Source organism: Lampetra fluviatilis, chromosome 71 (assembly GCF_964198595.1).
Source record: "Lampetra fluviatilis chromosome 71, kcLamFluv1.1, whole genome shotgun sequence".
Taxonomy (NCBI): domain Eukaryota; kingdom Metazoa; phylum Chordata; class Hyperoartia; order Petromyzontiformes; family Petromyzontidae; genus Lampetra; species Lampetra fluviatilis.
In genome coordinates, this window is record NC_136345.1 from 4926976 (window position 1) to 4944475 (window position 17500).

Consider the following 17500-nt stretch of genomic DNA (forward strand, 5'->3'; position numbering starts at 1 on the left):
AAAAAAATAATTTTGCATATATTCAAATAGAACGCATTCATGGCTTTGGCTGAACGTCACAGTATAAGAGCCCAGAGCGTAACCCCTCCACAGGCCGTGGCGGAGTAGCGCAGTTGGTAGCGCCCTCGCTTCCCATGCCAAAGGTCGCGGGATCGATCCCCGCGTCCTCCACAGGCGAATATATTTTTAAATCTTTTATATTAAGTTCGCTGCCACGCATATAAAGGATTTATAGTGAAAAACTTTGTTTTTACGGGTTATACTTATTAAATCCTTTATATTAAGTTCGCTTGCGTGCTTGCTTGCTTGCTTACGACCGTGCAAACCTTTCGGTCGTTTTTTAACCCACTTCCCGTGATCCAATCGAGCTGACATTTTGCACACAGACGCGTTGTGCGTGACAATTAATTTTCGTGAAAATGTTTTTTCCAAAATTTTACACTTTTTAGGGAAAACAAATTAAACATTTAATTACCAATTGTTTAATACTGGCAGACAATCATCTGACCCATAGGTGGCAGCCATCTCAAGCCAGAGGACGAGAGGACTCTAGCCGCCACGCATATAAAGGATTTAGAGTGAGAAAAACTTAGTTTTTACGGGTTATACTTATTATAGTTTAATTTTTTTATTAATTTCAATTTTGTTTACCTACTTGGTGACTTTACCGAAAGAACCAAGAGTACGAATCCTTGCAGTCACGAAAGCTTCACGTCCAGAATGATCTATCCGTCCGTCTGTCCGTGTGTCCCACTCACGTGTTTGTCCGCGATGGGCTCCGTCAGCAACGACACGACCATCACCACGAGGCTGGTGGCAGCGAATAGGAGCAGAGCAAAGTAGAGGTAGTGCAGTCCGCACACCAGCGCGGGGCAAGAGGTGGCGGTGGAGGAGGTGGAGGATTGTTGTACACAACTCCTGGAGCCATAGACGAAGCCGGCGACTAGTCGAGTCAGGCCCAAGGCCAGGCCGAACATGAGGCCCCAGAAGGCGCCCTGGGAGAGGTTGGGGGGGGGGGGGTGGCGGGTCGGGAGGTGGGTGGGTTGAGAGAGAGAGAGATGGTGGGTGGAGATGGTGGGTGGAGGTGGTGGATTGAGATATAGAGAGAGATGGTGGGTGGAGATGGTGGGTGGAGGTGGAGAGTGATGGTGGGTGGAGGTGGTGGGTGGAAATGGTGGGTGGAGATATAGTGAGATGGTAGAGAGAGATGGTGGGTGGAGGTGGTGGGTGGAGATGGTGGAGAGAGATGATGGGTGGAGGTGGAGAGAGATGGTGGGTGGAGGTGGTGGGTGGAAATGGTGGGTGGATATAGTGAGATGGTAGAGAGAGATGGTGGTTGGAGATGGTGGGTGGTGATGGAGAGAGATGGAGAGAGATGGTGGGTGGAGATGGTGGAGAGAGATGGTGGAGAGAGATGGTGGGTGGAGATGGTGGGTGGAGATGGTGGGTGGAGATGGTGGGTGGAGATGGTGGGTGGAGATGGTGGGTGGAGATGATGGAGAGAGATGGTGGAGAGAGATGGTGGGTGGAGATGGTGGGTGGAGATGGTGGGTGGAGATGGTGGGTGGAGATGATGGAGAGAGATGGTGGGTGGAGGTGGTGGGTGGAGATGGTGGGTGGAGATGGTGGGTGGAGATGGTGGGTGGAGATGATGGAGAGAGATGGTGGGTGGAGATGGTGGGTGGAGATGGTGGGTGGAGGTGGTGGATTGAGATATAGAGAGAGATGGTGGGTGGGGATGGTGGGTGGAGATGGTGGAGAGAGATGGTGGAGAGTGATGGTGGGTGGAGATGGTGGGTGGAGATGGTGGGTGGGGATGGTGGGTGGAGATGGTGGAGAGAGATGGTGGGTGGATTTGGAGAGTGATGGGAGAGAAAGATGGTGGGTGGTGATAGAGAGAGATGGCGAAAGATGGTGGGTGGAGATGGTGGGTGGAGATGGTGGGTGGAGGTGGAGAGTGATGGTGGGTGGAGGTGGTGGGTGGAAATGGTGGGTGGAGATATAGTGAGATGGTAGAGAGAGATGGTGGGTGGAGGTGGTGGGTGGAAATGGTGGGTGGATATAGTGAGATGGTAGAGAGAGATGGTGGTTGGAGATGGTGGGTGGTGATGGAGAGAGATGGAGAGAGATGGTGGGTGGAGATGGTGGAGAGAAATGGTGGGTGGAGATGGTGGGTGGAGATGGTGGGTGGAGATGGTGGGTGGAGATGGTGGGTGGAGATGGTGGGTGGAGATGGTGGGTGGAGATGGTGGAGAGAGATGGTGGAGAGAGATGGTGGGTGGAGATGGTGGGTGGAGATGGTGGGTGGAGATGGTGGGTGGAGATGGTGGGTGGAGATGGTGGGTGGAGATGATGGAGAGAGATGGTGGGTGGAGGTGGTGGATTGAGATATAGAGAGAGATGGTGGGTGGGGATGGTGGGTGGAGATGGTGGGTGGAGATGATGGAGAGAGATGGTGGAGCGAGATGGTGGGTGGAGATGGTGGGTGGAGATGGTGGGTGGAGATGGTGGGTGGAGATGGTGGGTGGAGATGGTGGGTGGAGATGGTGGAGAGAGATGGTGGGTAGAGGTGGAGAGAGATGGTGGGTGGAGATGGTGGGTGGAGATGGTGGGTGGAGATGGTGGGTGGAGATGATGGAGAGAGATGGTGGGTGGTGATAGAGAGAGATGGCGAAAGATGGTGGGTGGAGATGGTGGGTGGAGATGATGGGTGGAGATGGTGGGTGGAGATGGTGGGTGGAGATGGTGGAGAGAGATGGTGGGTGGAGGTGGAGAGAGATGGTGGGTGGAGATGGTGGGTGGAGATGGTGGGTGGAGATGGTGGGTGGAGATGGTGGGTGGAGATGGTGGGTGGAGATGGTGGGTGGAGATGGTGGAGAGAGATGGTGGGTAGAGGTGGAGAGAGATAGTGGAGAGTGATGGTGGGTGGAGATGGTGGGTGGAGATGGTGGGTGGAGATGGTGGGTGGAGATGGTGGGTGGAGATGATGGAGAGAGATGGTGGAGCGAGATGGTGGGTGGAGATGGTGGGTGGAGATGGTGGGTGGAGATGGTGGAGAGTGATGGTGGGTGGAGATGGTGGGTGGAGATGGTGGAGAGAGATGATGGGTGGATTTGGAGAGTGATGGGAGAGAAAGATGGTGGGTGGTGATAGAGAGAGATGGCGAAAGATGGTGGGTGGAGATGGTGGGTGGAGATGGTGGGTGGAGATGGTGGGTGGAGATGGTGGGTGGAGATGGTGGGTGGAGATATAGTGAGATGGTAGAAAGAGATGGTGGGTGGAGGTGGAGAAAGATGGTGGGTGGAGATGGTGGAGAGAGATGGTGGGTGGAGATGGTGGGTGGAGATGGTGGGTGGAGATGGTGGGTTGAGATGGTGGGTGGAGAAGGTGGGTGGAGATGGTGGGTGGAGATGGTGGGTGGAGATATAGTGAGATGGTGGAGAGAGATGGTGGGTGGAGATGGTGGAGAGAGATGGTGGGTGGAGATGGTGGAGAGAGATGGTGGGTGGAGATGGTGGAGAGAGATGGTGGGTGGAGATGGTGGGTGGAGATGGTGGGTGGAGGTGGAGAGAGATGGTGGGTGGAGATGGTGGGTGGAGATGGTGGAGAGAGATGAGTCTGCGTCTTTATCTCCCAGTAGTGAAATGTTGACAACCTCACCTGGTCTACAGGAGGTCGTGGGCTCGATACCCTGAGAGATGTTGACTACCTCGCCTGGCATACAGGTGAGATGTTGACCACCTCGCCTGGTCTACAGGTGAGATGTTGACTACCTCGCCTGGCATACAGGTGAGATGTTGACCACCTCGCCTGGTCTACAGGTGAGATGTTGACCACCTCGCCTGGCATACAGGTGAGATGTTGACTACCTCGCCTGGTCTACAGGTGAGATGTTGACCACCTCGCCTGGCATACAGGTGAGATGTTGACTACCTCGCCTGGTCTACAGGTGAGATGTTGACTACCTCGCCTGGCATACAGGTGAGATGTTGACTACCTCGCCTGGTCTACAGGTGAGATGTTGACTACCTCGCCTGGCATACAGGTGAGATGTTGACTACCTCGCCTGGTCTACAGGTGAGATGTTGACTACCTCGCCTGGCATACAGGTGAGATGTTGACCACCTCGCCTGGTCTACAGGTGAGATGTTGACTACCTCGCCTGGTCTACAGGTGAGATGTTGACTACCTCGCCTGGTCTACAGGTGAGATGTTGACTACCTCGCCTGGCCAACAGGTGAGATGTTGACCACCTCGCCTGGTCGACAAGTGAGATGTTGACTACCTCGCCTGGTCTACAGGTGAGATGTTGACTACCTCGCCTGGTCTACAGGTGAGATGTTGACTACCTCGCCTGGCCTACAGATGAGATGTTGACTACATCGCCTTGCCTACAGGTGAGATGTTGACTACCTCGCCTGGTCTACAGGAGGTCGTGGGTTCCATCTAGACCCTGGGAGATGTTAACTTCCTCGCCTGGTCTACAGGTGAGATGTTGACTACCTCGCCTGGCCTACAGGTGAGATGTTGACTACCTCGCCTGGCCAACAGGTGAGATGTTGACTACCTCGCCTGGTCTACAGGAGGTCGTGGGTTCGATCTAGATCCTGGGAGATGTTGACTACCTCGCCTGGCCTACAGGTGGTCGTGGGTTCGATTAGCCTGTGAGATATTGACTACCTCGCCTGGCCTACAGGTGAGATGTTGACTACCTCGCCCGGCCTACAGGTGAGATGTTGACTACCTCGCCTGGTCTACAGGTGAGATGTTGACTACCTCGCCTGGTCGACAGGTGAGATGTTGACTACCTCGCCTGGTCTACAGGTGAGATGTTGACTACCTCGCCTGGTCTACAGGTGAGATGTTGACTACCTCGCCTGGTCGACAGGTGAGATGTTGACTACCTCGCCTGGTCTACAGGTGAGATGTTGACCACCTCGCCTGGCCTACAGGTGAGATGTTGACTACCTCGCCTGGTCTACAGGTGAGATGTTGACTACCTTGCCTGGTCTACAAGTGAGATGTTGACTACCTCGCCTGGTCTACAGGTGAGATGTTGACTACCTCGCCTGGTCTACAGGTGAGATGTTGACTACATCGCCTGGTCTACAGGTGAGATGTTGACTACCTCGCCTGGCCTACAGGTGAGATGTTGACTACCTCGCCTGGTCTATAAGTGAGATGTTGACTACCTCGCCTGGCCTACAGGTGAGATGTTGACTACCTCGCCTGGTCTACAGGTGAGATGTTGACTACCTCGCCTGGTCTACAGGTGAGATGTTGACTACCTCGCCTGGTCTACAGGTGCGATGTTGACTACCTCGTCTGGCCTACAGGTGAGATGTTGACTACCTCGCCTGGTCTACAGGTGCGATGTTGACTACCTCGCCTGGCCCACAGGTGAGATGTTGACTACCTCGCCTGGCCTACAGGTGAGATGTTGACTACCTCGCCTGGTCTACAGGTGAGATGTTGACTACCTCGCCTGGTCTACAGGTGAGATGTTGACTACCTCGCCTGGTCTACAGGTGCGATGTTGACTACCTCGTCTGGCCTACAGGTGAGATGTTGACTACCTCGCCTGGCCAACAGGTGAGATGTTGACTACATCGCCTGGCCTACAGGTGAGATGTTGACTACCTCGCCTGGTCTACAGGTGAGATGTTAACTACCTCGCCTGGTCTACAGGTGAGATGTTGACTACCTCGCCTGGCCTACACGAGGCCGAGAGAGACACCGGCAACGGGGAGGATTGTCCCCCTCACCGGCTCGTTGACCCGTTTGGCGAACATGCCGAGGCAGAAGACGGATGCGATGGGAGGCGCGAGGAAGCTCGTCACCGACTGGATGTAGTCAAAGAGCTGCCCGCTCTGGGCAGCCTGAACCACAGGGATCCAGGCGATGCTCACGGCAACGATGAACAGCACCCAGATCCTGGTGTGTGCCCACACACAGACACACACAGACACACACACAGACACACACAGACACACACACAGACAGACACACACACAGACACACAGACACACACAGACACACACACACACAAAGGGTGTATGCCCACCCACTCTCCCACCCACCTACTCACCCACTCCCACCCACTCACCCACCCACCCACTCACCCACCCAACCACCCACTCACCCACTCACTCTACCACCCACCCACTCACCCACCCACCCACCATCCACTCACTCACCCACCCACTCACTCACTCACCCACTCACCCACCCACTCACTCACTCACCCACCCACTCACACACTCACTCACCCACTCACTCACCCACTCACCCACCCACTCACCCACCCACTCACCCACTCACCCACCCACCCACTCACTCACCCACCCACTCACCCACTCACCCACCCATCCACTCACCCACCCACCCACTCACCCACCCACCCACCCACACACCCACTCACCCACCCACCCACTCACCCACCCACCCACTCACCCACTCACCCACCCACCCACTCACCCACCCACCCACCCACTCACCCACCCACCCACCCACTCACTCACCCACACACTCACCCACCCACCCACCCGCCCACCCACCAACCCACCCAACCACTCACTCACTCACTCACTCACCCACCTACTCACCCACCCACCCACTCACCCACTCACCCACCCACCCACTCACCCACCTACTCACTCACCCACTCACCCACTCACCCACCCACCCACTCACCCACCCACTCTCCCACCCACCCACTCACCCACCCACTCACCCACCCACCCACTCACCCACTCACCTACCCACCCACTCACCCACTCACCCACCCACCCACCCACTCACTCACCCACTCACCCACTCACCCACTCACCCACCCACTCACTCACCCACCCACTCACTCACCCACTCACTCACCCACCCACTCTCCCACCCACCCACTCACCCACCCACTCACCCACCCACCCACTCACCCACTCACCCACTCACCTACCCACCCACTCACCCACCCACTCACCCACTCACCCACCCACCCACCCACTCACTCACCCACCCACTCACCCACTCACCCACTCACCCACCCACTCACTCACCCACTCACCCACCCACCCACTCTCCCACCCACCCACTTACCCACCCACTCACCCACTCACTCACCCACTCACCCACTCACCCACCCACCCACTCACCCACTCACCCACTCACTCACTCACCCACCCACCCACCCACCCACCCACTCACTCACTCACTCACCCACCCACTCACCCACTCACTCACTCACCCACCCACCCACCCACTCACTCACCCACTCACCCACCCACCCACCCACTCACTCACCCACCCACCCACTCTCCCACCCACTCACTCATTCACCCACCCACCCACTCACCCACCAACCCACCCACTCACCCACCAACCCACCCACTCACCCACCCACCCACCCACTCTCCCACCCACTCACCCACTCACCCACCCACCCACCTTTCACCCACCCACTCACCCACTCACCCACCCACTCACCCACTCACCCACCCACCCACTCACCCACTCACTCACCCACCCACCCACCCACCCACCCACTCACCCACTCACCCACCCACTCACCCACTCACCCACCCACTCACTCACTCACCCACTCACCCACCCACCCACTCACCCACCCACTCACTCTCCCACCCAACCACCCACCCACCCACTCACCCACTCACCCACTCACTCACTCACCCACCCACCCACTCACTCACTCACCCACTCACTCACTCACCCACTCACCCACCCACTCTCCCACCCACTCACCCACTCACCCACCCACCCACCTTTTCACCCACCCACTCACCCACTCACCCACTCACCCACCCACCCACCCACTCACCCACTCACTCTCCCACCCAACCACCCACCCACCCACTCACCCACTCACCTACCCACTCACCCACTCACCCACTCACCCACCCACCCACCCACCCACTCACCCACCCACCCACCCACCCACCCACTCACCCACTCACCCACCCACCCACTCACCCACCCACCCACCCACTCACCCACCCACCCACCCACTCACCCACCCACCCACCCACCCACTCACCCACCCACTCACTCACCCACTCACTCACCCACTCACTCACCCACCCACCCACCCACTCACCCACCCACCCACCCACCCACTCACCCACCCACTCACCCACCCACTCTCCCACCCACCCACTCACCCACCCACTCACTCACCCACCCACCCACTCACTCACCCACTCACCCACTCACCCACCCACTCACTCACCCACTCACTCACTCACCCACTCACTCTTCCACCCAACCACCCACCCACCCACTCACCCACTCACCCACTCACTCACTCACCCACCCACCCACTCACCCACTCACCCACCCACTCACCCACTCACCCACTCACCCACCCACTCACTCACCCACTCACCCACCCACCCACTCACCCACTCACTCTCCCACCCAACCACCCACCCACCCACTGACCCACTCACCCACTCACTCACTCACTCACCCACCCACCCACCCACCCACCCACTCACCCACTCACCCACTCACCCACTCACTCACCCACCCACCCACCCACTCACCCACTCACTCACCCACCCACCCACTCACCCACCCACTCACCCACCCACCCACTCACCCACTCACTCACCCACTCACCCACCCACCCACTCACCCACCCACCCACTCACCCACTCACTCACCCACCCACCCACTCACCCACCCACCCACTCACCCACTCACCCACCCACTCACCCACCCACCCACCCACTCACCCACCCACTCACCCACCCACCCACTCACCCACTCACCCACCCACCCACCCACTCACCCACCCACCCACCCACTCACCCACCCACCCACCCACTCACCCACTCACCCACCCACCCACCCCCACTCACCCACCCACCCACCCACCCACTCACTCACCCACCCACCCATCCACTCACCCACCCACCCACCCACCCACTCACCCACTCACCCACTCACCCACCCACCCACTCACTCACCCACCCACCCACCCACTCACTCACCCACCCACCCACCCACCCACTCACCCACCCACCCACCCACCTTCCCACCAGCATGAGTTCACGGTCGCGAGCCTGCGGGCGAAGTCTCCGCCACACGTCCATGGTGAAGATGGTGCTGCTGCTGTTGAAGATGGACGCGAGGGACGACATGAGGGCGGCCAGCATCACGGCAAGCATGAGGCCGCGCAGGCCTGCAGGACACAACAACATCAACAACATCAACAACATCAACAACAACATCAACAACATCAACAACAACATCAACAACATCAACAACAACATCAACAACAACATCAACAACAACATCAACAACATCAACAACATCAACAACAACATCAACAACATCAACAACAACATCAACAACAACATCAACAACATCAACAACATCAACAACAACATTAACAACATCAACAACAACATCAACAACAACATCAACAACATCAACAGCAACAACATTAACAACATCAACAACAACAACATCAACAACATCAACAACAACAACATCAACAACATCAACAACAACAACAACATCAACATCAACAACATCAACAACAACATCAACAACATCAACAACAACAACATCAACATCAACAACATCAACAACAACATCAACAACATCAACAGCATCAACAACAATATCAACAAAACCTCATCAACAACATCAACAACAACATCAACAACATCAACAACAACATCAACAACATCAACAACATCAACAACAACATCAACAACATCAACAACATGCACATGGCCTGGCACAAGCGTCGTGGTGACGTCACCGACACTTAGTGGCGAACGGCGGTTCTTGTTGTTGTTGTGTCTGTGTGTGTGTATCTGTGTGTGTGTGTCTGTGTGTGTGTATGTGTGTGTCTGTGTGTGTGTGTCTGTGTGTGTGTGTGTATCTGTGTGTGTGTGTCTGTGTGTGTCTGTGTGTGTGTATGTGTGTGTCTGTGTGTGTGTGTCTGTGTGTGTGTGTATCTGTGTGTGTGTATCTGTGTGTGTGTGTGTCTGTGTGTGTGTGTCTGTGTGTGTGTATCTGTGTGTGTGTGTGTCTGTGTGTGTGTATCTGTGTGTGTGTATCTGTGTGTGTGTATCTGTGTGTGTGTGTGTCTGTGTGTGTGTGTATCTACCTCCTCGCGGTGCCGGACGGGCAACACTGTCGTGGGCAGTGCTGTGGGGGGAGGGCCAATGCCCATTGGCCTCTCCCCTCATGGCGTCTGTGACCACCACAGTGGCTAAACGGGGGCTCTGGACGGGTGCGAGGGGCTGGTAACCCCTCCACCTTCAATTAACCACCACTAAACTACGAATTAAACATAAACCTGTAATTAATAAGCTTGTGCCGGAGGCCCCGGGGGGTCAGGCTTTTATGACGTCTCCTGGCCAAACCCCATTTGGCGGAGCCAGGAGATTGAATTTTCACCCTCGGGGCTCCTCCAGAAACAACGAAAAACCATTGCGGATGGCCACGTGGAATGTTCGAACGCTCACTGCGGAGGAGAGGCTGCCACTCCTCTGTCGGGAGCTGGACCAGTACCGCCTGGATCTCTGAGGCATTCAGGAGGTCCGGTGGACCGGTTCTGGCTCCTGCCACCATGAGGGGTGGACAGTCCTCTACTCGGGGCAGGAGACTGCCAAACAACAGGGTGTGGCTCTTCTTCTGAACAAAAGAATGAAGGGGGCGTGGGAGTGTGGCGGTGAGGTGTGGGAAGCTGTAAGCCCCAGGATACTTTGGGCTCGCCTTCCCATCAACCAGAGGCGAGGAGTGGTGGTCGTGGTTACTTATGCCCCCACCGAAGACGAACATCCGTGGAGGGATGCAGGCAAAGCCGATGAGTCAGACGCTTTCTATGACCTCCTGTCACAGGTGCTGGCTAAAGTGGCCACTCGGGACAGAGTCATCTTGTTGGGTGACTTCAATGCCCGAGTTGGTCATGATGCTGGCACCTGGTCTGGAGTGATTGGAAGGCATGGGCCAGATCAGCTCAATAATAACGGTAGGAGGCTGCTAGATTTTTGTGCAGCCCATGGGCTTGTAATGACCAACACGTTCTTCCGGCATCGGCGCATCCACACAACATCATGGATGCATGCCGGGTCCAAGCAAGAACATCTGCTGGACTACATAGTGACGGACCAGCGGATGCGAGCCCATGTCCTTGACACCAGGACCTACCGTGGAGCTGATCTGACCTCTGACCATCGACTAGTCATCTGTAAGATGCGCCTGCCATTCTTCCACTCCGGTGGTGGGTGTACACCCAGGACCCCATTCCAACCAAAAGTGGCCTGGTCTCAGCTAGCTGATGAAAGTTGCAAGCGAGAATTTCATCATTGCTTGCAGCTGGGGTTGGCATCGTCCCCCACTCCACCTGATGTCGAGGGTAAATGGGCGAGGTTTAAGACTGTGACTCATGCAGCTGCAATGGCTGCTTTGGGTACGCGGTCCAGACCTCCCCAGAAACCCTGGCTGACGGAGGAGGTGTTCAGGTTAATTGAGAAAAAGCGACAGGCCCACTCTCATCGCCTACAGCATCCCACGTCAGAGAATGAGGAGGTTTACCGCAGCCTTCGCTCGGAGGTTCGGAGAGCCGTAAGGCGCTGTAAGGATGGGTGGTGGTCGCGGGTTGCTGAGGAGATGGAGTCTGCCTCAGTGGCCCGCGATCACAAATCACTATTTAACTCCATCAAAAAAGTAACCTGCAGCGCCACACCTATTACCATCATTAGAGGAAAAAACGGTGATCCAATCTCCGACCCCCAGGAACAGGTTTGCAGATTTGCTGAGCATTTCTGTGAGGTCCTGGGGGAGGGAAAATCTCTCAGCCAGGAAAACATCATGGCACAAAGTGGGGATAACCCTGCTGAGGCTGCGGTGCCTCAAATATTGGAAGAGGTCACCCCCTGTGAGTGGCTGGCTGAGGTACCAGCTGTTGAGGAAGTACTGAGGGCGATCCGGAGTCTGAGACCAGGGAAGGCACCGGGCAGAGATGATCTCCCAAGCGAAATGCTGAGGGAGGGTGGCGTTTGTGCACAGACTGCCCTATATGACATCATAACAACAGTCTGGACCACTGGACGGGTTCCGCAGGACTGGAAGGATGCCCTGGTGGTCCCCCTCTTTAAGAAGGGGGACCGTACCGACTGTAACAACTACAGGGGCATCTCACTCCTCAGTGTGCCGGGTAAGGTCCTGGCAAGGATTATTCAACATCGCCTTGCTAGGCACGCTGAGGAGAGGCTTGCAGAGCCCCAATGCGGTTTCAGGAAAGGGCGGTCCTGCACAGATGCCATATTTTCTGTCCGTCTGCTACAGCAGAGGTGTAGGGAATTCCAAAAAGACCTACATCTCTGCTTTATTGACCTGGTCAAGGCCTATGATACCATCAGTAGGACTGGGCTCTGGGTTGTTCTTCGTGCTTTCGGAGTCCCTGACCCTCTGCTGACGATCATTAAGGACCTTCATGATGGTGAGCGGGCCCGGGTAAAACTACGTGGCCGGGAGTCGGAGCCTTTCCCTGTACACCTTGGGGTGCGACAGGGATGTCCTCTGGCTCCCACATTATTTAACATCTATTTCGACTGCGTGAAGCCTTCAATAGCTGTACCGGGGGAATTACCATTTGGTACAGATATAATGGGAGGCTGATCGACGCCCGGGTGCGATCAAGGGATGGCTCCCTATTGGTCAACCACGTTATGTATGCCGATGATTTGGTAATAGCTGCTCATTCAGAAGAGGAGTTGGAGACGCTGCTGCTGAGACTGGAGCGTGCCACTAAGAGGTGGGGCCTTACCATCAGCCCCACCAAAACTAAGCACCTGCCTGGGTATTTTGTACCATCGGGCACTCCACCCCCACAACTCCCAATCGGTGATGGGGCTGTTGTGGAGAGAGTGGAGAGTTTCCCATACCTGGGCAGTGTGCTTATGACCGGCTCCAGTTTATCAGCAGAGGTCTCACTCCGAATCAGTCGAGCGGCAATATCTTTTCATCGGTTGCGTAACGCTGCTGTGTGGAAGCTACCTGGTCTGTCGCTCCGCACGAAGCTTCAGGTCTTCTCGGCCACGGTCATTCCCTCCCTTCTCTACGCTTGCGAAACGTGGACCCCCCTAGTGGAGCATCTTCGCCGGTTGGAAACATTTAGGCTGGCCTGCCTACGATCCATCCTGGGTTTAACCAGGCTGGATTGTGTGAGGAGCTCACAAGTCCTTGAAAGATCTGGGCAAAGTCCCATCAGTGAGCTCCTCCGGCAGGCAAGGCTGCGTTGGCTGGGTCATGTAGCCCGCATGCCCAGCCACCGCATGCCTAAACAGCTTTTGTTCGGCCGGATCGAGGGGGCTAAACGGGCGCGGCACGGGCTAGAGAAGAGATGGAGTGATGTGGCACAGGAGGACGTGGAGCTGAGTGGACTTGCCGATGACTGGAACCAGCGGTGTCAAGATCGGCCTCAGTGGAGGAGGCTCGTGAAGGACGCTACTGGGCAGTTGGAGGCAGTCGCCCTCCAACAACAACGGAGGGCGGAGGAGCGACGCTCACAACAACGAGCGGAGCGCCGGGTGGCTAAAGCACAGCAAGTTGGCACAGTAGGGGGCACAGGTGGTGCATCAGCCAGTCATCTCGGTCATCTCGGTCAGTCGACCCGTGGCACCTGGGTCTGCCCCGTGACCTCCTGCCAGCGGGCGTTCGACACTTCACGTGGCCTCAGGGTGCACATGGCCTGGCACAAGCGTCGTGGTGACGTCACCGCCACTTAGTGGCGAATGGCGGTTGTTGTTGTTGTTGTGTATCTATGTGTGTGTATCTGTGTGTGTGTATCTGTGTGTGTGTATCTGTGTGTGTGTGTGTCTGTGTGTGTATGTATATGTGTATGTATATATGTGTGTGTGTGTATATGTGTGTGTGTGTATATGTGTGTGTGTATCTGTGTGTGTGTATGTATATCTGTGTGTATGTATATCTGTGTGTGTATCTGTGTGTGTGTGTCTGTGTGTGTGTATATCTGTGTGTGTATCTGTGTGTGTGTGTCTGTGTGTGTGTGTATATGTGTGTGTGTATGTATATCTGTGTGTGTGTGTGTATCTGTGTGTGTGTCTGTGTGTGTGTGTATATGTGTGTGTGTATGTATATCTGTGTGTGTGTGTCTGTGTGTGTGTATATCTGTGTGTGTGTATATGTATGTATATGTGTGTATGTATATGTGTGTATGTATATCTGTGTATGTATATTTGTGTGTGTGTGTATATGTATATATATGTGTGTGTATGTATATGTGTGTATGTATATCTGTGTATGTATATCTGTGTGTGTGTGTGTATATGTATATACATGTGTGTGTGTATATGTGTGTATATATATGTGTGTGTGTATATCTGTGTGTGTGTATATGTGTGTATGTATATCTGTGTGTGTGTGTTGACCGCTGGGCAGTAGCTCTATGACGAGTTTGGGGTAGGCGATGTTTGTGCAGCCAACTTCAGTGCCACAGATCGCCAGGCAACGTTCAGGAACCACGCATCCCACCTCGTCTGTGGGGCCAAGGAGCGGTGGTGCAGTGGTTAGCGCACTGTGTGTGTGTGGGGGGAGTGGTGGTGCAGTGGTTAGCGCACTGTGTGTGTGTGAGTGGTGGTGCAGTGGTGGTGCAGTGGTTAGCGCACTGTGTGTGTGTGTGGGGAGCGGTGGTGCAGTGGTTAGCGCACTGTGTGTGTGTGAGTGGTGGTGCAGTGGTGGTTTAGTGGTTAGCGCACTGTGTGTGTGTGGGGAGTGGTGGTGCAGTGGTTAGCGCACTGTGTGTGTGTGAGTGGGGAGCGGTGGTGCAGTGGTTAGCGCACTGTGTGTGAGTGGGGAGTGATGTGCAGGAGACGTCATAGACGCCTGCCCCCCCCCGGGGCCTCCGGCACAAGCTGAGTTGTGGTTATCTCAGTCACACGATTCATTGTGAAAAAGGTTTCAATTTGGTGTTTTAACAACAACATTTACACCATTGGAACCTCCTTTGCCAGTAGAAAAATATGATAATTATACTTTTTTACCCTTTTATCTGACAACAAAACTGACGCCTTTTTTTTACAAGGAGTCATGTTTGCATAGACCACAATACCTGCGGTCATAATGCAAACAAAAAACACAACTCTGATCATGTATGTGCACCGTCCTTGAAGTTGATTGGTCCACACCCGAGACAGCTTTCCTTAGAGCCTAGTCTCACATGGGTTGGACCAGATGACGCCAAAAGGCGCACAACTCAACGACAATGCACCATCAGAGTATGAGAGCTCAGGGTGAAGCATTTACACCATTGGAACCTCGTTTGCCAGTAGAAAAATATGATAATTGTTTTTTTACCCTTCTATCTGGCAACAAAACTGACACCTTTTTTTACAAGGAGTCATGTTTGCATAGACCACAATACCTGCAGTCATAATGCAAACAAAAACACAATTCTGATAATGTGTGTATCTGATGGTGCATTGTCTTTGAGTTGTGCGCCTTTTGGCGTCATCTGGTCCAACCCATGTGAGACTAGGCTCTAAGGAAAGCTGTCTCGGGTGTGGACCAATCAACTTCAAGGACCATGTGAGACTAGGCTCTAAGGAAAGCTGTCTCGGGTGTGGACCAATCAACTTCAAGGACCATGTGAGACTAGGCTCTAAGGAAAGCTGTCTCGGGTGTAGACCAATCAACTTCAAGGACCATGTGAGACTGGGCTCTAAGGAAAGCTGTCTCGGGTGTGGACCAATCAACTTCAAGGACCATGTGAGACTGGGCTCTAAGGAAAGCTGTCTCTGGTGTGGACCAATCAACTTCAAGGACCATGTGAGACTAGGCTCTAAGGAAAGCTGTCTCGGGTGTGGACCAATCAACTTCAAGGACCATGTGAGACTAGGCTCTAAGGAAAGCTGTCTCGGGTGTGGACCAATCAACTTCAAGGACCATGTGAGACTGGGCTCTAAGGAAAGCTGTCTCGGGTGTGGACCAATCAACTTCAAGGACCATGTGAGACTGGGCTCTAAGGAAAGCTGTCTCGGGTGTGGACCAATCAACTTCAAGGACCATGTGAGACTAGGCTCTAAGGAAAGCTGTCTCGGGTGTGGACCAATCAACTTCAAGGACCATGTGAGACTGGGCTCTAAGGAAAGCTGTCTCGGGTGTGGACCAATCAACTTCAAGGACCATGTGAGACTAGGCTCTAAGGAAAGCTGTCTCGGGTGTGGACCAATCAACTTCAAGGACCATGTGAGACTAGGCTCTAAGGAAAGCTGTCTCGGGTGTGGACCAATCAACTTCAAGGACCATGTGAGACTGGGCTCTAAGGAAAGCTGTCTCGGGTGTGGACCAATCAACTTCAAGGACCATGTGAGACTGGGCTCTAAGGAAAGCTGTCTCGGGTGTGGACCAATCAACTTCAAGGACCATGTGAGACTAGGCTCTAAGGAAAGCTGTCTCGGGTGTGGACCAATCAACTTCAAGGACCATGTGAGACTGGGCTCTAAGGAAAGCTGTCTCGGGTGTGGACCAATCAACTTCAAGGACCATGTGAGACTAGGCTCTAAGGAAAGCTGTCTCGGGTGTGGACCAATCAACTTCAAGGACCATGTGAGACTAGGCTCTAAGGAAAGCTGTCTCGGGTGTGGACCAATCAACTTCAAGGACCATGTGAGACTGGGCTCTAAGGAAAGCTGTCTCGGGTGTGGACCAATCAACTTCAAGGACCATGTGAGACTGGGCTCTAAGGAAAGCTGTCTCGGGTGTGGACCAATCAACTTCAAGGACCATGTGAGACTAGGCTCTAAGGAAAGCTGTCTCGGGTGTGGACCAATCAACTTCAAGGACCATGTGAGACTGGGCTCTAAGGAAAGCTGTCTCGGGTGTGGACCAATCAACTTCAAGGACCATGTGAGACTAGGCTCTAAGGAAAGCTGTCTCGGGTGTGGGCCAATCAACTTCAAGGACCATGTGAGACTAGGCTCTAAGGAAAGCTGTCTCGGGTGTGGACCAATCAACTTCAAGGACCATGTGAGACTAGGCTCTAAGGAAAGCTGTCTCGGGTGTGGACCAATCAACTTCAAGGACCATGTGAGACTAGGCTCTAAGGAAAGCTGTCTCGGGTGTGGACCAATCAACTTCAAGGACCATGTGAGACTAGGCTCTAAGGAAAGCTGTCTCGGGTGTGGACCAATCAACTTCAAGGACAGTGCATACATTATCAGAGTTGTGTTTTGTGTTTGCATTCCGACTGCAGGCATTGTTGTCAATGCAAACATGACGCCTTGTAAAAAAAGGCGTCAGTTTTGTTGCCAGATAAAAGGGTAAAAAAACCCAATTATCAACACATTTAATTTTTCAACAACTCAACACTTTTGTCGCCAGCAAAAAGGGTGAAAACCTCTTCTCCTGGCCGCGTGACTTCAGCAAAAAAAAAAACCCACGAATTTGGATTTCCCCGCGGTGACGAAAGCTTCGGGTCGCGACCGCGACAATTTTGCGGCGATGAAGA

The 17500-nt window shown here is 54.4% G+C and overlaps 1 protein-coding gene across 1 annotated transcript in view; it reads right to left on the bottom strand.

The window, feature by feature from the left end:
• LOC144952985 (sodium/glucose cotransporter 2-like) overlaps positions 1-17500 on the bottom strand; it is a 55398-nt gene that overhangs the window by 6720 nt on the left and 31178 nt on the right. The window contains exons 11-14 of the mRNA XM_078883467.1: positions 14424-14531; positions 9043-9193; positions 5766-5934; positions 759-995 (exon numbers count right to left, since the gene is read on the bottom strand). Coding sequence (XP_078739593.1) covers positions 759-995; positions 5766-5934; positions 9043-9193; positions 14424-14531 — 665 coding nt within the window. The remainder of the gene's footprint in view (positions 1-758; positions 996-5765; positions 5935-9042; positions 9194-14423; positions 14532-17500) is intronic.